General features: G+C 47.6%; 2 protein-coding genes across 2 annotated transcripts; one reads left to right on the top strand and one right to left on the bottom strand.

The window, feature by feature from the left end:
* Positions 1 to 521: 521 nt before the first annotated feature.
* Positions 522 to 12663, bottom strand: SNIP1 (Smad nuclear interacting protein 1). The gene is made up of 4 exons (XM_035019060.1): positions 12377 to 12663; positions 11029 to 11131; positions 3101 to 3699; positions 522 to 2502 (listed from the first exon to the last, which is right to left on the bottom strand). The coding sequence occupies exons 1-4, from the start codon at positions 12601 to 12603 to the stop codon at positions 2238 to 2240; spliced, it is 1194 nt and encodes a 397-aa protein (XP_034874951.1). The 5' UTR covers positions 12604 to 12663; the 3' UTR covers positions 522 to 2237.
* Positions 12664 to 13878: 1215 nt separating this feature from the next.
* Positions 13879 to 20461, top strand: DNALI1 (dynein axonemal light intermediate chain 1). The gene is made up of 6 exons (XM_035019059.1): positions 13879 to 13989; positions 14516 to 14661; positions 16466 to 16635; positions 17808 to 17986; positions 18298 to 18462; positions 20322 to 20461. Exons 1-6 carry the CDS (start codon positions 13909 to 13911, stop codon positions 20355 to 20357), a joined length of 777 nt encoding a protein of 258 aa, XP_034874950.1. The 5' UTR covers positions 13879 to 13908; the 3' UTR covers positions 20358 to 20461.
* Positions 20462 to 21831: the final 1370 nt, after the last annotated feature.

Below are 21831 nucleotides of genomic sequence, written 5' to 3'. Positions count from 1 at the left end.
GCCACCCAGGCACCCGGACCCTCTTTCTTAAAAAAAAAAGAAAGTATGTATGTGTGGAGGGGGCACCTTCCCAGATGTTTGGCATTTAGAATCTCTTAATGCAAGAAGCTATTCCTCCACTAAAACAAGTTTACTTCACAATTGGGACCTCTTACTGAAGAATGCAGGCCAAATGGTCACCTATCATGCTGCCCAGCAGGATGGTGTTTGTGGCAAAACCCAAGGCTACCTGGAAGCAGTAGTAGGAGCACAAACTGAACAGGAGGCCCTGGAGGCCAGATTACTGCCTCATCCCAGAAAGACCAAGCCATTGGTCGGGATCCATCAAAGCAAAACCTACCTTTCAGACATGCACATATGCAATAGGGGGTCTACAGCAGATAGGAAAATTAGGAAAGTAGCAGTCACAGTGGCCAGTGTGGGGGGGAATGCTAATGGCTCTCGTTAGAGCTTCCCTACATCTAACTGACCTCACTGAGTATTCACTCTTTAAGGGGATCTTTTCCTTTTTGCACAAACACTAGTCAGCTGCCCCTCCCCACACTAGTCAGCACTTAGGCTTGAGTCCACATGGGTAGGTGGGACCTACCGTGGGTAGGTGGGAGAAAGACAATCTCACAGCATCACAAGTTCCAAGAGGAATGGTGGGCAGCAGCACCCAGTTGCATCACTTCCCCCCCCGCCTCCCAACCCACCACCACCCGAGGGCAACATAGCAGAGACAGGGATCAACTGGTACAAGAGCTGCTATGTAGAACCTGCCCCAACGCACTATTCTGGAAAGGAAAACCCCTTCACTGCCCATTCAGAAAACACTGCTGCTTCCACAGGACCAGCACTCACTCGCTGATGTGTGAGGGTCTGGCTTCCAGAGCTGCTGCTGGCCCCAACTTCCCTATTTCCTGGTCTCGCCCCAGCACACCCTCTGCAACTACCTATGTTTACCTCAAAAATACTGATACAAAGATTCCTGTAGCTGCAAATGGACCTGTAACACAAGGTCCTCTGCCAAGAAAAGATAACCCTTTGAAATGGGGCTATATTTACAAATTTTATTATTTTTTATCCCAAAAATACATACAAATGAAAACCTGCTATTCAAATGCAGGGAGGCCTTCGCCTATTTACATCACAAAACATTCTCATATGAAAATCAGTATGCAGCTCTTTCACTCACACTTTTATACACACACACACACCACACACACACACACACACACAGTACATGTAAGTAGTTATGACTTTGCTACTTACACATATTCCTCTGTGGAAAATTAGGAAACAGGGCAACTCCCTTGCTTTCCGGCCTTGGGAAAGTAAATACAACCTCTATGAACATTTTTTAAAAAGATGAAATGTGTCAACTATACAACCTCCTTTACACATATACATACATTGTTAGAATAAAGCAAGGACCGTGCTACATAAATGACACTGTTTTGCAAAGAAGGAAAGAGATAACATTTGAATAAAAATGCAAAGTTGAACAGATATGATGATCAAAATTGTTATGTACATGCTCTATGGAGAAATCAGAATTCTCTCACAGGAAACCGATCCATGACCCATTTTAGCCTCTCATGACGTTATATCAGCACCCACTGGCGGTAGCCAGGATCTTCCTGTACAGTTGTAGGCTTCAGCAGGTTCCATAAAGCATCTGTTTAAGTCCAACAGTTAATAATGAGGTCATGTGGTAAATTCCCACCCCCCAAAAATGAAGTGCAAAATCAACTTCTGTGACTCAAGAGCTCAACCAGGTCAAAGCTTTGGTATATAATGGAGGCTGTTTTGGTGACAACCAAAGCTTAGTAAGATTCTCTGTTCAGGGGTTTGCCCCAAAACCCAAAACAAACCAGTCCACAAAGCTTAACAACTATATAAATAAAGTAACTGTACAAAGAGAACAAGCCACAATTCCCCTTGAACCAAGGGTTTGTAGTTTCCTAGGCAGCAGTTCTGAAAGCACCAACTAAAGCCACGATGCTTCTACTGAAACACGATGTGTTGGGTGAGACTGTTTTGAAAACAAATGCCCACAGGCAAGGGGCTGTTGTGCCACAGAAAAAAGTTCAACCAAACAGAAGTCAGTTTTCTTATACTATAACAGAAGGTGATCAGCAACAGAGGAAAGACTTAAGGCATTAAGAGGCATTACAGAGAGAACCATGGTGCTCTCTGACTCAATCCCAAAACCTTTAAAGAAAGGTCTTTCCAGAGTTTGAGCTGTTAGTTTGCTAGCTGTCAGATACTTCCTCCTCCTCCTCGTCATCCTCATCTTCTTTCCTGTCTACTTCAGAGGTGTCGGAGGACTCATGAAGCAGGACATACTCTCTGCTGCTGAACCCAAATTTAAGTACATCCTTTTCCTTTAGTTCATAGTATCTCTGTGGCTCGATGCGCTTGTTGTTCAAGAACGTTCCATTGCCTGAGCCAAGGTCAATGATGTAGGGCCTCACCCTTCGGCCAACTGTCCCATCAGCACGGGTATATTCCACAAGCCTAGCAGAGATAAAAGAGAGAAGCTTGTGAGCAAAATCCCACCTCAGACCATCCAGCATTTTGCCTACATGATGTAAATTACCTGGCTTGAACACAGTTCAAGTCCAAACTCTAGGAAATCAAGGGGAAGGTATGGTCTTGGATCTGGAAATTGGGAGCAAGTTAAATATACTTAAGAGAAAAGGTGAGAACTGGTTGCTGAGGGAGTAGGGGAGGGAAATTCGTGGTAGATTAAAAATTTTAAATCAGAATCCAAGAACTCTTGCCATGATTAAGAAAACACGTTTTGTGTTGTTTATAATCAAGATAAACCTATATTTCAACATATTTTAGCTCCTGTCCCAATGGGAATAAAGTAGTGGATTTTGATGTCAGAGTCAAGGCAGGATTCAAAATCTGGATCTCTGACACCAAATGTGATGCTTTTAGACACATGTAAGTGATTATTCAAAGGGTGGCTAGATTCATAATCCTAAAACAAAGATTAGATCTGAGGAGTATGGGATTCTTCTGCATACACGTGTACACAAATGTTAGTAATCCTGAGACTCTCAGCTTCTACACACACTTCTGGTTCTTCCTGCAAACGCATACTCACCGATACTGAAAGACCGCGTGCTGTTTCGAGCAGGAGGGATGATCGATTGGGATGTCCGCTATGCGGCGGTGCCGGCCCAGGAGGTAGGCACTCTGCCGATGGATGTACATGACAGGAAGCACCTCGTCATTTTTAAAGGGGTAGAGGCGCCATCGTTTTTTGGGGATACGTGCTTCTGGGGGCTCACTATACTTAATGACGACACCCCGGAAGGTGTTGGTGTCCTCAAGAAGTGCCCCAGAGAGTTCAAAGCTTGGCTTTTCTTTAGCGGGTGCCTCTTTGTCTTTACTGTTGCCACCAGGTCGGGGAACCAACTCCTGAGACTCATTACCACCAGCACTAACTTCGTTCTTCTGGCGATTCTCCCGTCTTCGGGCGTTGTAAAACTCCCGCTCTGCGTCCTGAGCCTGTAGATTATGAATGTCTCGGTCCCGTCCCTGAGCCTGCCCACTCCCAGGCCTCTCATTAGAGCTTCTCCTCTGGTGGGAATGGCCCCTGTGTCTGTCGTGGTCACTGTTTCTAGCTCGCCTGTGTTCCTGGCCCGATGATTCCCGGTGCTGCCGTTCCTCCCGTCCTCTCCGGGGATGATCCTCACGTTCCTGAAATTCAAAGAGATCCAGTAAACGAAAGGCAGTCCACATTCTGTGAACAAGATGCATTCAAAAAGCCATTTGTGATTTGGACTTTGGCATTCAGAGCAAAATGTCCCACAGAAACAAGGTTAGCAGTGGTGGTTGTATTCCCTTGCAAGGCTACACAAACTATTTCCACACTGTCACCCGACTACAGTTCTAACGCTGCAAGTCCAGGTTCAGAGCCCTAGAAACTTGAGGAACTATAGGCACACTCATTGGGAAGCATATACAGAAAACAGAACTAACAGAGCTAAGTAGTCATGTACAAGATAAACATGTAAAGAAAAAAAACTAGTTTTCTCTTACGTCAAAAATGAAAATGTAATAACTTTAAAAGATCTCATTTCAACAGTAACAAAAATTGTTCAATACCAAGGAAGACACTTAAGTATGTAAGACATGTAAGAAACCTGTAAAAATTTATTGATATTTTTTTAAAGATCTCAAAAAAATTAATAAACATATCATGGTTTCTTGGAAAAGACTCAGTATTGAAAATCAGCCTTGTAGAAACTGCAACACATAACATCTACTAATATACCAATAAGAAAATAAATCAGTAAGAAAGACAATTCAACAGAAAAAAAATGGGCAAAGGATATTAATAATTTTCCTAGGAAATAAGTATCTAATGAACACATGAATATAATAAACTTATCCTTACTAATAACCAAAACATCAGAGTTCAAGAGGAAGTCTTGCACGCTATGAGCAAGGCTACCCCACCTGGAAAAGATAAAGAGGAAATCCTGAGCACTGAAATCTCACTGCCTCCCCTGCTCCCAAGGCCTTCTCCCTGCTATACACAGGGGTCAAGTACAGGCCTGCTTGTTCAGAGCAGGACTCAGTTTTTCTAGACTTCCTAGCCTCCAAAGACAAGCATCAAGAGGAAGGCTCAGACACCCATCCCTCCTACCTTAAGATACTCACAAGCTTGCCAACACCACCTACCAAACTAATCTCATTATGCCCTTTATCCCTCATTAAATGAGTCACTAAAAGAAGCCACGGACTCTAGGTCATCACCCCCACCTCCCTTGTATTCTAATCCCCGTAAGACTGTACATCCACTATTCCAATGACCAATTATTTTCAGTCCTCATTTTATTTTTATTTTATTTTATTTTTTTAAAGATTTTTTTTTATTTATTTGCGAGAGAGAGAATGAGAGACAGAGAGCATGAGAGGGAAGAGGGTCAGAGGGAGAAGCAGACTCCCTGCTGAGCAGGGAGCCCAATGTGGGACTCGATCCTGGGACTCCAGGATCATAACCTAAGCCGAAGGCAGTCGCTTAACCAACTGAGCCACCCAGGCGCCCCAGTCCTCATTTTAAAGAGGCATAGACCGTGGCTCCTAGGTGGCTCAGTCAGTTAAGTGTCGAACTCTTGATTTCAGCTCAGGTCATGATCTCAGGGTCGTGAGACTGAGCCCCATATCAGGCTCCATGCTCAGTGGGAAGTCTGCTGGAGATTCTCTCTCCCTCTGCTCCTGCCCTACCCCATCGCACAGGGTAAGTAAATAAAGATGGGTAGACCAGCCAAAATTAGTAAAAACCATGGAAAAGGATATGACTAATCATATAACCAAATAACACAAAATAACTAAGATTTCAATTATTGGTAAGTAGGATAATATATATGATATGGTTCCTTTTTAAAAAATTTTTTATAAGATTTTATTTATTTGAGAGAGAGAGAGAGAAAGCATGAGCAGCGGGAGGGGCAGAGGGAGAAGCAGGCTCCCTGCTGAGCAGACAGCCCAATGCAGGGCTTGATCCCATGGATCGTAACCCAAGCCGAAGGCAGAGGCTTAACCAACTGAGCCACCCAGGCGCCCCATGGTTCCTTTTTTGAATTAAAAACTTTGCATGGAAAACACACAGAGATGCATGCTAAAACAAAGGAAAAAAAGAGAACATAAGTATAATAGAGTCTTGAAGTATAAATATCAAGTTATTAGAATGGTTGCCTCTGGGGACTTAGGAGATTTTTTGGGGGGGGAGCCTGCAATTTTGGGGATAATGGGAGAAGTAAACATACACTACATATCTCATACTCTCACTTTTTACTTTATGTACTTCTGCGTTATTACAATGAGCACGTAATCAATAAATTTATTTTTTAAATTGTGGTTCAGGTGTAGAGAAGAGAATGCCTGCAAGCACAAGTGATGCTTAAGTCAGGGGCTGCGTGCATTCCTCCTTAGGATTAACCCTTGTGAAAGTCACTTAGTGTCAACCGCCTGTCAAGCCCTTTTGCTTGAGAGCCATTTCCAAGTTTCCAGCTGATTAACACACAGAAATTAGCTTTTAAGGAGATAATTTGAGGTAAGGAGGGAAGTTAACATAGATAAGCAAATGAAGATACATCAAAACAGCAATAAGCACAGAAAAGTTCCATTTTAGGGATGCCTGGGTGGCTCAGTCGGTTAAGTATCTGCCTTGGGCTCAGGTCATGATCCCAGGGTCCTGGAATGGAGTCCCGCATTGGGCTCTTTATTCAGCAGAGAGCCTGCCGCTCCCCCTGCTTGTGCTCACTCTCCAATTCTCTCTCTCTCTGACAAATAAATAAATAACATCTCTAAAAAAAAAGAAAGAAAGAAAAGAAAAGCTCCATTCTAAAAGTCCCAGGATTTATTGTAAAATGTTGATTTAGAAACCACAGGTAAAGAGCTGCCAGTTGTACACTGGAAAAAAACAAAAACCAAAAAAAACCCGAAAAAAAACACAAGTGGATGACAGGCCTCATCTGGGTGGTGTGGTTCTGGGAGCTGCATTCTGAGATAGCTAAAGCAGTACCTGATCAATTCACACTGCACACCACCCAGGCTGTCTGGCTTTATATCTTTAAAATACTAGAAAGCTGGCCCACAGTCTCTCAAAATAACAGGAAAATCCATTTTCTTTTTTTAAGATTTTATTTATTTATTTCACAGAGAGACACAGCGAGAGAGGGAACACAAGCAGGGGGAGTGGGAGAGGGAGAAGCAGGCTTCCCGCCAAGCAGGGAGCCCGATGTGGGGCTCGATCCCAGGACCCTGGGATCATGACCTGAGCCAAAGGCAGATGCTTAACGACTGAACCACCCAGGCGCCCCAGAAAATCCATTTTCTTTTTTCTCTCTCTTATTTTTTTAAAAGATTTTATTTATTTATTTGACAGAGAGAGACAGCGAGAGAGGGAACACAAGCAGGGGGAGTGGAGGTGGGAGAAGCAGGCTTCCCGCCAAGCAGGGAGCCCGATGTGGGGCTCGATCCCAGGACCCTGGGATCATGACCTGAGCCAAAGGCAGACGCTTAACGACTGAGCCACCCAGGCGCCCCGGAAAATCCATTTTCTTTTTTCTTTTAATATTTTATTTATTTATTTGACAGAGAGAGACAGAGACAGCGAGAGAGGGAACACAAGGAGGGGGAGTGGAGGAGGGAGAAGCAGGCTTCCCGCCGAGCAGGGAGCCCGACGCGGGGCTCGATCCCAGGACCCCAGGATCATGACCTGAGCCGAAGGCAGACGCTCAACAACTGAGCCACCCAGGTGCCCCAAAAATCCATTTTCTTAATGTCTATCTGCACACTGTAACACAGAGTTTCTTTAAAAAGATTGAATGCTTGTCTCTCAAGATAAGGGGCAAAGCAAGGGTATCTGCTCTCACTACTCTCATTCAACACAGTGCTGGAAGTCCTAGTTAGTACAATAAAGCAAGACAAGGAAATACAATGCATAGAGATTGTAAAGGAAGAAATAAAACTGTCCCTATGTGAAGATATGACTGTCTATGTAAAAAAAATCCCAAGAAATCTACAAAAAACCCTCCTGGACTAAATAAGTTGAGTTCAATGAGGTCACAGGATATAAGAAAAACACAGAAAAATGAATTATACTTCTATAGATTAGCAACGAACATGTGGACCAAAATTTAAACTATCACTTATAATCATTCCCCCAAAGAAAAAACTTTGTGTAAATCTAATAAAACAGATATAGAACTTAAGTGCTAAAAACTACAAACGCTGAAGAAAAAAAATCAAAGATCTAAATAAATGACTTATACATTGTTCATGGATTGGAAGATTTGATATGATAAAAAGCCAATTTTGGGGGCGCCTATGTGGCTCAGTCAGTTAAGCGTCTGCCTTCGGCTCAGGTCATGATCCCAGCGTCCTGGGATCGAGCCCGACATCGGGCTCCCTGCTCAGTGGCGAGCCTGCTTCTCCCTCTCACTCTGCCTGCCGCTCCCCCTGCTTGTGCATGCACGCTGTCTCACTCTATCTCTGTCAAATAAGTAAGTTCTCTGGGGCGCCTGGGTGGCTCAATCGTTAAGCATCTGCCTTCAGCTCAGGTCATGGTCCCAGGGTCCTGGGATGGAGCCCCGCATCGGGCTCCCTGCTCAGCGGGAAGCCTGCTTCTCCCTCTCCCACTCCCCCTGCTTGTGTTCCCTCTCTTGCTGTGTCTCCCTCTGTCAAATAAATAAAATCTTAAAAAAAAAAAAAAAGGAAAGGAAAGGAAAAGTTCTGGAGTTCTGTCCCTCAGCAGTGGGAATGTACTTAACACTACTAATAGTACATTTTTAAATGGTTAAGACAGTAAATTCTAGGGCGCCTGGGTGGCTCAGATGGTTAAGCGTCTGCCTTCGGCTCAGGTCATGATCCCAGGGTCGTGAGATCAAGCCCCACATCGGGCTCCCTGCTTGGCGGGAAGCCTGCTTCTCCCTCTCCCACTCCCCCTGCTTGTGTTCCCTCTCTCGCTGTGTCTCTCTGTGAAATAAATAAAATCTTTAAATAAACAAATCAATACATTCATTCATTCATTAACAACAAGAACAAAAAAGCCAATTCTCTGAAATACAGCCTCCTGCAATTTCTACCCAAATTCTAGGAAGATTTTTTTTTATATAGACAAGATTGTTCTAAAATGTATATGGAAAGGCAAAGGAACTAGTATAAACAATTTTTAAGAAGAAAAGGAGAAGAACTCGTCCACCCAATTTCAAGACTTACTATATAGCGACAGTAATCAAGACTGTGTGGTACTGGCAGAATGACAGAGATCAATGGAACAAAATAGAGAAGCAGAAATAAACCCAAACACATATTCCCAACTGATTTTTGATGAAGAAGCAAAAGCAATTCAAGGGAAGAAAGACAGCCTTTTCAAAAAATGGTGCCACAGCAAGTGAACATTCATAGGCAAAAAAAATGAACCTCAACCCAAGACTCACGCCTTATATCAAAACAAACTCAAAATAAATCATGAACTTAAATGTAAAACTTTGAGGAAAAAACATACCTTCGGGATCCAGAGTTAGGCAAAAAGTTCTTAGACATGACACCGAAAGCACAATCCATAAAAAGCAAACTGGAGGGACACCTGGGTAGCTCAGTCAGTTAAGCCTCTGCCTTCAGCTCAGGTCATGATCCCAGAGTCCTGGGATTGAGCCCAATGGGCTCCTTGCTCAGCAGGAAGCCCGCTTCTCCCTCTGCCTGTCATTCTCCCTGCTTGTGCGCATGCTCTCTCTGACAAATAAATAAAATCTTTTAAAAATAATGAAAAAAACTTAAAAAAAAGGAAAAGTTGATAAACTGGACTTCATGACAATTTAACATTTTTACTCTGAGAAAACCCCTGCTGAGTGAATAAAAAGACAAACTACAAATTGGAGAGAACTATTTGCAAACCATGTACCCAAAATGGTCTAGTAACATAGAACTCTATAAACAGAACACTTAAGAAGGCAAAAAAATCCAAGTAGAAAATAGGCAAAAGATTATGAAGCGACATTTCACCTGAGAGGATATACAGAGGGCACGTAAGCAGATTGCTCAAAGGGAAATGCAAATTAAAATCACAATGAGAGGTAAAATCACAATGAGATGGGCACCTGGCTGGCTCAGCTGGTAGAGCATGGGACTTTAGATCTCAGGGTTGTGAGTTCAAGCCCCACGATGTGTGTGGAACCTACTTAAAATTAAAAATAAAAAGTAAATAAAATCACAACATCACTACACATCTATTGGAATGGCTGAAACAAAAAATAACGTCAATACCAAATGCTGATGAGGATGCAGAGAAACTGCATCATGCACAATACAGGTGGGAATGTAAAATGGTACAGTCACTGTTAAGGACTGAATCGTGTCCCCCCCAAATTAATATGTCGAGGTCCCAACCACCGTCCTCAGAATTTAACCATTTTTGTGGGGTTTTTTGCTTTTGTTTTTGTTTTTTATTGAGATAAGGTCTTTAAAGACGTGATTAAGTTAAGATGACAGCAAATCCCTAATCCAGTATGACTGGTGTCCTTATATGAAGAGGAAGAGACACCAAGGATATAAGCCCACAGAGGACTGGCCACGTGAGGACAGAGACAAGAAGGTAGCATGTGCAAGCCAAGGAAAGAGGCCTCAGAAGAAACAAAACCTGCTGACACCTTGATCTTGGACTGTAGCCTCCAGAGTTGTGAGAAAATTAATTTCTGTTGTTTAAGGTATCCAGTCTGTGGTACTTTGTTATGGAAGCCCTAGCAAACTAACATAGCCACTCAGTTTGGCGTGCAATTACCATACATTCTAACAATTGCACTCCTGGGCGTTCATCCCAGAAAAATGAAGAGGTGTTCACACAAAAACTTGTACACAAATGTTACATAGCAACCTTATACATAACAGCCAAAAACTGGAAACAACCCAGATGTTCTTTAATGGGCAAATGGTTAAATCCACAAAACTGAGTATCACTCAGCAATAAAAAGGAATGAGCTACTGACAGATACAACAACCTGAGTGAATCTCCAAAGAACTGCACTGAGTGAAAAAAGCCAATCCCTAAAGGTTACATGTATGATTCTATTTACATAACGTTCTTGAAGTGACAACATTATAGAGACAGAGAACAGATTAGAAGTTGCCAGGACTTGAGGGGTAAGGGTGGGAGAGAAGTGGGTAAGACTACACAAGGGCAACATGATGGATCCTTGTGGTGATGGAAATGTTCTGTATCGTGACTATAGCGATGTCAGTATTCTCCCTGTGATAGTGTACTGGAATTCTGTAAGATGTTACCAGTGGGAAAAATAGAGTAAAGAGTATACCTCTGTATTTTTTTTTTAACCACGGAATGTAAATCAACAATTACCTCAAAATAAAAAAAGCTTAACAAAACAAGCAGGGAAAAAAAAAAAAAACAGTTTCTAGAAAAACCCATCGCAGATACAGGTAAACACATATGATTATGTATTTGTTATGACGGGAAGAGGTTCTAGATTTGGACCTGGTATCCAAACATCTCAATCCACTTACCTGTTTCACTTTGACTGTTGAGTGGTGAGGACTTCGGCTTCTCTTACTCCGAGGAGACTTGCTTCTTCTCCCTGAGGACTTGTTTTTCTTTTTGGCTGGGGACCTTTTCAGAGCATGGTACACACAGGGTTTTATCTCAATTTCCCTTCCCCCATATAAATTCACTTCAAGTATCAGGCTTACCTACTAACACAAACAGCACATTTGTGAAGGGCTCTGCTTTTCATATTAATGGAGGCGGGAGCTTCACTCTCCAGCCCTGACATCTTCCTTGCGTTCCAGACCCACATACATGGCTGCCTACTGAACCTTCTCACAGAGCATAACGCTCGCTTCCCAACCCCTCAAAACCCTTTCCTCCCACAGTCTCTGCCATCTCAGTAACTGGTACCACCATCCACCCTGTTCCTCAAGACAGAAACCTAGAAAACACCCTTGACTCTTTTTTCTCTCACCACCAATAGCTCCCCACTCCCACCCGCCACAACCACATCAATCCATCAGGGAGTCCTCTGGCTCTATCTCCTCCCTCTCCCACCTCACTCCTACCACTGTCCTTGATCAATAGACAACTGTCCCCCCTATTTCTAGAACAATCACATTAATTCTGCTTCAGGTTCTTTGCACGCATTGTTTCCTCAGCCTGGATCTTTACGAGGCTAGATTATTCTTATCATTCAGGTCTCAACTCAAATGGCACCTTTTCAGAGAAGGCCTTCTCTCACTTCCCTTCAAACTCTATCACACTCCTGTTTTAACCTCTTCTTTAATCTAATACTTGTTACTAACTGAAACTATTTTATCTGCTTGTTATTTTGTCTCAAGGCGAGAGCACATCAATTTCGCCAGGGCGAAGACAATCTATCTTGTTCACCCTTGAGGCCCCTGTACCTAGGGCAGTCTTTAGCATGCAGTAAAACTATGCTGAAGGAATAAATTAAGAGTCCAGCTTTCTTCCAGATCCCTTCCAGGTAGATCGCCTAGGCTCTCAACGTGGAAACCTTTGGGGGCAGATAATTGGAAAGCCAACGCCAGCACTCCATTTGCAGGCAGATGGGGAAATCCTTTTATTTCAACTCGATCAGTGCTATCTGCTGGGCCCTACTCGGCCAAGAGCTGGGCACAGAGATGAAGAGGCGGGATCCTACCCATTAGGCATCAGGCGCTTAACGCAAGTGACAGGTACCAGAGTAAACATTCTTCAGCACAAGCACCACCGGCTCACTTCCACCACCTTAAGATTAAATCCAAGCTGCAGCGCGCAGCATTCAAGGTGTGCTTCTGACGCTAGCCCTGTCTTTTCTCGAAGAGCCAGACCCAAGTCCATCCCAGGCGCCTTTCCACTTACCGGCTACCTCCTCGGGCTCGGTTCCCGCGGTGACCAGGGCGGCCCGGCTCGCCGGCCGGAGGGGACGCGCTACCGCCGGAGGAATCTGGGCGGCGGTGGGCGGGAGGCGCGGCTTCCGGGCTGAGGCGCTCCTGCTTCACCTTCACCACCACCGCCGCCGCCACCACGTCCCCGTCGCGGTGCCTCCGCCGGCTCCCCCGCTCCCGCTCGCTCTTTACCTCCTTCATGCTGAGATACGAGCAGAGCAAAGGAAAAAGATCCGTTGCGCTCCTCTCGCTGAAGGAAATGACGGACTTGACGCCTGGACTTCCGCTTCCGGGTGCGCGCTCTCCCAGAAACCCTAGCGGCGGAGCTAAGCACGTGACTACGACTCTGCAGCGGGCGGGGCTGTCAGGACCGGCTCGGGTGGCGGGAGTTTTAAGTGTCAAAAAGAAACTTCTGGGAAAAAGCTCCCCTCGAGGCTGTTTGTTGCCGCATTATTAGTAATTACTAAATACGGAGACAATCTGAATGCCCAGCAGTAGGAAACTGTTTAGGCAACTGATGAATGGTCTGTCGCCATTCGTAACGCTGTTTATAAGTTCTGTGACAGATGGAGGAATCCCTGATTTGTTCAAGGAAAGAAGCGGGATAAATAATGGTGCGCAAACTGTGATTACATTTAGGTTTGGAAATACGAAGTTAAGGAGAGAGGGAAAAGCAATCACAGATAGTAGCCCATGGGCAAGTCATTAGTATGCCCCCCTCTGTTCTTGAACTTTGTTATGCTGTCATTTCAACATTTAACTAAAAACACTTTTTTTTAAAGATTTATTTATTTATTTGACAGAGAGAGAGAGAGACAGCGAGAGAGGGAACACAAGCAGGGGGAGTGGGTGAGGGAGAAGCAGGCTTCCTGCCGAGCAGGGAGCCCAATGCGGGGCTCGATCCCAGGACCCTGACATCATGACCTGAGCGGAAGGCAGACGCTCAAGGACTGAGCCACCCAGGCGCCCCCTAAAAACACTTTCTTTAAAATATTTTTATTTTCAAGTCATCTCTATAGCCAGTGGTGGGGCTCGAACTCACTACCCCCAGATCAAAAGTCTCACGCTCCACTGACTGAGCCAGCCAGACGCCCCCAAAACAAATACTTTTTAAAACCTGGGAACTCCAGATGCCTTCCTCTGGGAATCTTCCCCAAGCCTTCATTGAGGAGTCACATGACTCCCATTTTGCAGGTGACAAAATTGGGGGTCAGCTAAGGGGATCTGCCACTTCATTCAAATTGCGAGCGAGATGCAGCGCAGGGACTCGAACTCCTGTTTTGCATGTTTCCAAGAGTATCAAGGCGACCTGGTGAGCAGGAACCCAGATAAGGTAAGCACAAGGAGAATTCTTCACGGAGGCTGAGCGGAAACTCCGTGCTGCTGGCCCCGCCCCACTCCGAAACCCCGCCCAGGCCACGGGGAGGGGAGAGGAGGTTTCCATGGTGACGGCAACAAGGCGCACACTCAAGGGGCCGCGGCCGGGCTACTACCACCGTCGCCGCCATGATCCCCCCTGCGGACTCTCTGCTCAAGTATGACACCCCGGTGTTGGTGAGCCGGAATACGGAGAAGCGGAGCCCCAAAGTAAGGACGGGTCTTAGGGGGCGGGGGAGCCCGGAAGCTCCGATGGGGAAAGATCCCTGCGATAAGGATCCCGGGTCCCGAGAGACGTGGGCTGCAGCAACTGGGAGCAAAGGGAATCGGGACGGGGGAAGGAAGATGGGAGAGCGGCACAAGAAGCGCAGATGGGTGACCCCAGAGAGCAGATTTAGGATGAGGAAGGAAGTCACAAAGATGGATGGGGCTCACTCTTTTTCATAGTAGTCTGGTCCAAGAATAGATCTGGTAGTGCTTGCTCACTCCATCACTAGAGGGCTGAGCACCTGTGCCAGAAACATTGGTTCCAGGAGATACAGGCCTTGGGCTGGGATGGGACCAAAGACTTCATGGCTTCCTTCAGCTGAGACATAACTTCTGAGAAGGGAGATGGGGAAAGTGAGCTGGGAAGAGGGAAAGGGTGTTTAGAAGACCTGGGGCAACCCAGAGGGCTTGGATATGTGGAGTTCAGTGTCTGAATCACCTCCTGCCCTAACTTGTCCATTCTTCTCAGGCACGGCCACTGAAAGTCAGCCCCCAGCAGCCTGGACCCTCCGGTCCAGTCCCACAGCCACCAAAGACCAAGCTCCCCTCAACTTCTTGTGTCCCAGATCCTACAAAGCAGGCAGAAGAAATCTTGAATGCCATCCTACCCCCAAGGTAAAAACATAGGTGCAGTGGCTTCGAGAAGGCCCAGGCTTTGCATCCCAGAACTTGGGAATGTAGGAAGAGGCACCCTGTCTCTCTGTTCCTGGCCAGGATTTCCTCCCAGCATCCCAGAACTCCTAGAGCTTGCAGATGGCTGGATCCTGGAAGGGTGGGGGGAGACCTCTTCTCTATCCTCCTCTTTTCCTGAGTGCTCAAACAGGCTCCTGGCTTTAAATACCACCTACATGCTGATGGCTCCCAAATGTGTATTTCCAGCCCTGTCCTTTCCTCTAAACTCCAGACCCATGTATTTTACAGCTTCCTCATTATCTTCATGAAGGTGTCTCCTGGGCATCTCAAACTCAGCATGTCCAAACTAAATCATGATGTCCCCCTCTCCCAACCTCCTCATCCCCAGTCTTCTCCTTTCTACAAGTGGCTCAGGCCACCCTTCATTCCTTTTAGTCTCTCACATCACATGTCCTATCCTTCATCAAATTATTTTGGCTCTACCTTCAAATTTATATCCCAAATCTAACCACTTTCCACCCCCTCTGCTTCCACCATTTTGTTCCTCGTCACTGTTTGTCACCTACAGTGGTCTCCTATCTGAAAACCTTGCTTCCATTCTTTGCCCCTACAATCTATTCTCCAAACAGCCCCAAAATCCTAAGCCAGATCATGCCAGTCTTCTGCCAGGAACTCTTTAATGGCTTCCCATGTCACTCCAACTAAAATCCATAGTCCTTACAATGACCTGCAAGAGTTGGCACGATCTGGCCCCTCATATATCCATGATCTTGTCTCCTGTTATTCTCCTTCTTGTTCAGTGTGCTGATGCCACCGGGGCCTCTGCTGTCTCTGGAATACTTCCATCACCCTTCCACCTCAGGGCCTTGACAGTTGCTGTGCTTACTGCCAAGGATACTCTTCCCCCAATGTCCACATCATCCCCTTCTGTCTCTTTACTCAGGTCTTGCTCAAACGTGATTTCCTCAAGGGGGCCTTCCTTGAGAATCCTTATAAAAGAGCACCTTCTCCCTTCTTCATCATCCCCTTACCCTGCTCCCTCCTTCTGCAGCCACGTGTATCACTATCTGACATGCTTAGTCAACTATTTTTATGTAAGAAGTTGACAGCCCAGTTTCTAAGACTGTAATGAAAAGAGTGACTGCCGTCTCGTCCGAGATGGAAGTCAAAGAAGGGAGGGGGGATTTTTCAGGTGATTCCCTCCCGTCAATAAATGGAAATCCTTTCCCCATGGTGATTCTACCCTCCGGCTCCCTCCTTGTGATTCCAGAACCTGGCCAAGCCTCTGACACAAGGTTTATTGGGGGGCGGGGTGAGCGGGGAGGGGACCACATAGTTGCATGCCTTCAGGAAGCTCCCCACTGCACACTTTTGCCCCTTTCTGGCTGGCACAAGGTTTATGGTGCCCTGTGTCTCCCACCCCACAAGTCAGTGGGGAATTCTCACTGGGCTTTCTTTTCCAATCAAGCAATAAGGTCTATGAATCTGTCCTCAACCCATTAGGAGGGTAAGATCTGGAACATGGGTGGTGATTGCACAGAGAGCCATAGGAGGGTAGAGATTGCCCAGCTCCCAGGTAGAGGCCCCGTGGAGGCGGCTTAGTGGGTGTGGCTATGGAGCCCCACACTCCCCAAGGAAGAGAGAGGGATGGAAGCTTCTGGTGGGTTGGTGACAGAGCTGCCCCTTTGTTCCTGCTCAGGCAGAGAACCCAAAGGGCCATCTTTGCTCACGTCCCGAGGCCCCTCTAACGGTAGGTTTGCTCAGCCTGGCTGTGTCTGTGCCACAGGGAATGGGTGGAGGACACGCAGCTATGGATCCAGCAGGTGTCCAGCACCCCCAGCACCAGGATGGATGTGGTGCATCTCCAGGAGCAGCTGGACCTGAAGCTGCAGCAGCGGCAGGCCAGAGAGACCGGCATCTGCCCCGTGCGCAGGGAGCTCTACTCGCAGTGTTTCGGTGAGTGGCCTGGCGCGGGCTGGCGTTGGGGGGGATACGCGGTCCTCTCCCACCTCCTGCCCTTCCCCTTGAGCACAAACCCAAGCCCTGAGTATCCCTGAGCTGAAGCCCACCCCATCCTGGAGTCATTTTTTCTCCCCCTCCCCAACCCCCACCGCAGGATCTGCTAAATGCGCCCCCATCCCCGTCATCTGCCAGCCAACCTGACCCCCCAGTTCCTAACCTCTTAGCAAATGTTTGAAGACGAGAACTTCCATTTTGAATTTAAAAAAAAAAATAGTTTTTTGGGCGCCTGGGTGGCTCAGTTAGTTGGGCGACTGCCTTCGGCTCGGGTCGTGATCCTGGAGTCCCTGGATCGAGTCCCGCATCAGGCTCCCTGCTCGGCAGGGAGTCTGCTTCTCCCTCTGACCCTCCTCCCTCTCATGCTCTCTGTCTCTCATTCTCTCTCTCTCAAATAAATAAATAAAAAATCTTTAAATAAATAAATAAATAAATAAATAAAATAGTTTTTTAATCAGAAAGGCTAAATGTTCTGTATTTATATCCATCCATCAACATTCAGCCCTTGGCCCAGAAAAATATTTCGGGATAATTTGCCATTAACTGACAGTCACAAAAGATTTAAGTGATAGTGTCAAATGGCTGTCCCCCAGCCCAAACTCACTGGCCCGTGTGGACTCTGACATTCAAACTGCCGCCAAACATGCGGCCAGCAGGCTCCCTTCAGTCTGAGTATGACGATGGTCAGCACCCATGGAAGAGATGTGTGCGCAAGCTCTGAATCCTACTGTTGGCAGCCCCAAGCCCGTCCAGGCACTGGGGCACACAGGATTTCCCAGCTGCCTTAAAGCAGCCACCATCCTCAGACTGAAAAGTCCGATTTCTCTGACTCGTACCCTGGGGTTTCTACCTGCGGGTCGGTAAGGGGGGCCTCCCAGCTACAAGCAAACCCGAGGGCTCCTGTCTCCCTCCGCCCTGGGCTCGCCAACTGCCCATCCTCCCACGTGCCACCTTCAGAGCAGTAGTTGTCTGGCAAGGCTCCTGGGGCCTCTGTCTCCGAGTGGGGAGGACACACGCTACACCGTCCCCGGTAGGAAGGGCGGTGAGCCCCAGACGTGGTGCTGTCTCCCTCCCGCCTGCCCTCCTGAACTCCTTGTTGTGCGCTTTGGAAGACGAGCTGATCCGAGAGGTCACCATCAACTGTGCGGAAAGGGGGTTGCTGTTGCTGCGAGTCCGGGACGAGATCCGCATGACCATCGCCGCCTACCAGACCTTGTACGAGAGCAGCGTGGCCTTCGGCATGAGGAAGGCGCTGCAGGCCGAGCAGGGGAAGTCCGACATGGAGAGGAAAGTGAGTGGGGCTGACCACGAGGCCTCCGCCCTCCGTGAACTCTTCTGTCCAGCTCAGGGCCACAGGGTTGCCATTCCAGACGAAAGTCTGGCCTCCGAGGGGGCTCTGGCCATCCAGTCAGTGGGGACCCCTGGGTTCAGAGTGCACGGGCCCGCCTGGTGCTTGCCAGTCACCAGCCTCCCACTGGGTGGCAGCACAGACCCTGGCACCCTCAGCCTGGATGGCTGCATCCGAGGTCCCCTCCACCCAGGCACTCACACCGCCCTGTCCTCTTGGCGGAGGCCCAGGATGACCCGAGTTTCCGTCCTCAGATTGCAGAATTGGAAACAGAAAAGAGAGATTTGGAGAGGCAAGTGAACGAGCAGAAGGCCAAGTGTGAGGCCACCGAGAAGCGGGAGATCGAGAGGAGACTGGTGGAGGAGAAGAAGCACAATGAGGAGATTCAGTTCCTCAAGCGCACGAATCAGCAGCTGAAGGTGGGCCCCCCCTCCCCAGCCTCCCCCACGGCAGGCCCAGGTGGAGGGGCTCCTGCCTGCCACCCCCCAGCCGTGCAGGGGGCCAGGCGGCTCCGTTTCCTACAGAGGATTCGGCAGACTTGTCCCCGCGCCCTGCCAAGGAGTGAAGGAGTGAAGGGAGCTGATGTGGGGGCGGGGGTGAGGGTTCCCTATGCAGCTTCTGCGTGCATCTGGCCCTGGATTCCCACAACACCTCAGCCCGGCTCTGCAGTGGAGGGTTTGTTTTCCCTTGAAAAAAAGTTGCCCCTCCTGCAGGAGAGGTGGATATGGCAGAAAGTGGAACTTCTCTCCCATGACGGCTGATATTTTGGAGCCTTCCTAGCATGGGCTGGATCTCTTCAGCAGCCTTTCATGGGAGGCCCTTCCCGCCTGCAGCCCTTCTGAGGCATGGCATTTGGGATGGGCAGGAAAGGCCCTTTGAGAGGGAGGAACCATTTCAAATTAGGAACCTTCCCCAGGTGTGTGGTCAGAGGAGCTCAACGGTAGGTGTTTTTCCTCAAAGTCCCTTTGCCAGCGGTTTACATTTAACCAGCTGAGCTGGAGTGGGGCCAGGCGGGTGAAACTCCAGGCTCTCTGTGGGATCTGCAACTTCTCTAAGGCTGGGCCCTAGACCAGCATCATCACCGGGGAACTTTTAGAAGTACAAGTCATTGGGCCCATCCCCGATCGACTGAATCAGAAACGTTGGGGTTGGGGCCCAACAGCCTAACAAGGTCTGCAGGCGATTCTGGTGCTTACTGAAGTTTGAGAACCATTGTTCTACATATAGGACCTGGTGATGTTTGGTGGCAGTCTTCCATGGCCCTGATCAGAGGGGCCCCTGGATGCTGTCTCCCTTTCCTCCCTAGTCTCATGGAAAGCTTACGTTCTGGTGACTGGCAGGCTTCTTGGGGGTCCAAGGAGGACAGGCACTTGAGATAAGCAAGGGCTTGTAAGAACTGCTAGCGCAGGACAACAGGTTTTCCTGTTGCTGAGTTTAACAAAGAAAAGCTAGAAACTTCACAGCCAGACATGAATCTGTTTACTTAGCAGCTCCTGAAGCTGCGTGCCTTATCTGCCATGTTCCTTTATCATAAGCCCGAGTTCCTCAGTTCCTCCTACAGTACCAGCAGCAGGAGCAAAGCGGAACACCTTGGCATCTTTCTAACATTTCCAAGCAACCTGGTCATCCCCAGGGTGAAGGACTCTTTAGGAGTGAGTTATTTTCATTGGCTCCAAGCTGCACTGCAAATAAAGCAGTGCTTGCTGTCCCCAGGATAGACCTACTTAAAGGCCTGTCCACATACCATGATAGTAAATTGTTTTACTGGCTGCCGGAGGAGCGGAGTAAATAACTCCCAAGTGTCTTAAGCTTTACATACAAGATGGACAGCTCCCTACTTACTGGTAGCAATTTTCTCTAATTGGGTGTCAAGTTGTCTAAGTGGCTGAAAAATGGCTGTTTCCAAAACCTCTCGTCCCAGCACAGAGCTCCCAGGATCCCAAACCAGAGAGCCAGATGTTTACCTTAGCATTTCAGGCCTGAAATCTGAGCCATAAAAAACCACTATTTCAACAACTTTTATTCAATTTCCTTTTCAGTGCTTTATATTTTACGCAGAGCCATTATTGTATGGAAACCAGGACAGCTCTGGTTTCTCCTAATGTAGCAAGACTGGATGCCAAGCCCGAAACCAGCTAATCTAGGAAATACGGAATTGGGAATGGAGGGAAAAACACTTGGCGGGGCAGCATTGGATTCTTCTTCCCAGGGACTTTATCACCTCTCAGCTGAAGGCTGCAAGCTTCAAGTATTAATGGAGTTTGTTTTTGTTTTTCAGGCCCAACTGGAAGGCATTATTGCACCAAAGAAGTGATCATTTCCACATGGGTCTCAGCAAGCACTGCTACCCCATCCTAAGCCTGTTGTAATAAAAAAAAGCTAGTTTCCTGAGTGAACAAGCCATACCCTCCCCCTGATCCCCACCTACATGTTTGTCAGAAGTCACACGTGGCCCCAGTGGCATGGAACACTTAGGTCTGGCAGCCAGGCTCCTGGCTGGGCAGTGGAAGGTGGTGCAGCCGACGGTCTCTGTATGTGGCCAACCTTGGGATTTGCCAACTCAGAAAGTAAGGCTTTCTGCCATATCCCTCGCAGGTGAAACTGCCTTCCCACCACTGCTCCATACTATCAATTATTTCTAGCTGAATGAGCCGCCTCCCTGTCCCATTTCTGGTCCATGATGCATCTTGTATCTGACCTTGGGCTGCTGTGTGGCCTCAGTCTTTCCCTTGAGGTCTTTCACCATTCCTACCCCAGTGCGGGTCTAGTGACTCATGCTGGAGTTCTGTGTTTATACTAGGTCATTCTACCCCTGCCCGCCAAGCCCACCCCAGCCTCTTCCCTAGTCTCAGACTGCCCAGGTGAGGCAGCAATGGCAGCCAAAGCCAGGGCTTCTGAGAAAGTAAATGTTTACTGGGAAGAAATACAAGTCACGAAGTCCACTGTGAGCTGCCTGCACCTCAGGAGCCCTGATTTGGTTTGTTCATCTTATTCTGCAGAAAATCACACCCTGACCCTATACCCCTCTAACTAGCTATGTTTGATGAACAACTGGAGAGGTACCCAAACCTCACATGCAGCTCTAATTATTAATGAGGAGGCTATGGCCTGTAGACTGCATTTTACTGTTCCTCCTAAGTTAAACTCAAAGTTCAGAGGCCCAGGGCTGCTCCTAGTTTCGTAGACCCAGAAGAGTAAGTGAGCAACACAGATCTTTCATTTAGGGCAATCCAGGGTGGGCTAGCGCAGCAAGATGAGTGACTGCCATCCTTCATGCACGCTGCACAAGCAACACGTAGGAAGGCACGAACGTGTCCGCTCAGCTGGAGTGCCTCAAGTTGCGCAGTATTCCCGAGGAGGTGCCAAGGACCCTCCTCAGTGGAGCTCTGACCCAACATCATCCCTGTTAAGGTTCCAAGGCTCCCTGAAAGAAGGGCAGGCCGAAAAGAAGAGCTGGATTCCGGTTCAAACGTGCCCTGTGCCTCTCATCTCAGACTGGAAGCCAGCTTTTATCCCGTCCCGGTGTTCTGAGGCATTCTAAGACTCCACTAAGATCACCTGTCTGGGCTGCCGTTTTCATGGGAAAGAACTCTGTTCGTTGAGATGTGCCAGTCCCGGGACTCCCTGACAGTAAAGTACCTGTGTCCTCACTGCGTCCATCTAACAGACTGGGAGGGGCAGCTGAAGTGGCATTTTTCCCTCCTATTTTAAAGCCTGGGCCACATATACTACATCCTTGAGACTTTCTTGTTTTCACACCTCTGTTCCAAACTAACTGCCAGTATAAA

Source organism: Mirounga leonina, unplaced genomic scaffold (genome assembly GCF_011800145.1).
Source record: "Mirounga leonina isolate KUSES-001 unplaced genomic scaffold, KU_Mleo_1.0 Mir_173, whole genome shotgun sequence".
In the NCBI taxonomy this organism is placed as follows: Eukaryota; Metazoa; Chordata; class Mammalia; order Carnivora; family Phocidae; genus Mirounga; species Mirounga leonina.
Note: the sequence above shows the minus strand (reverse complement) of the source record. Positions and strands in the feature narration are given on the sequence as shown.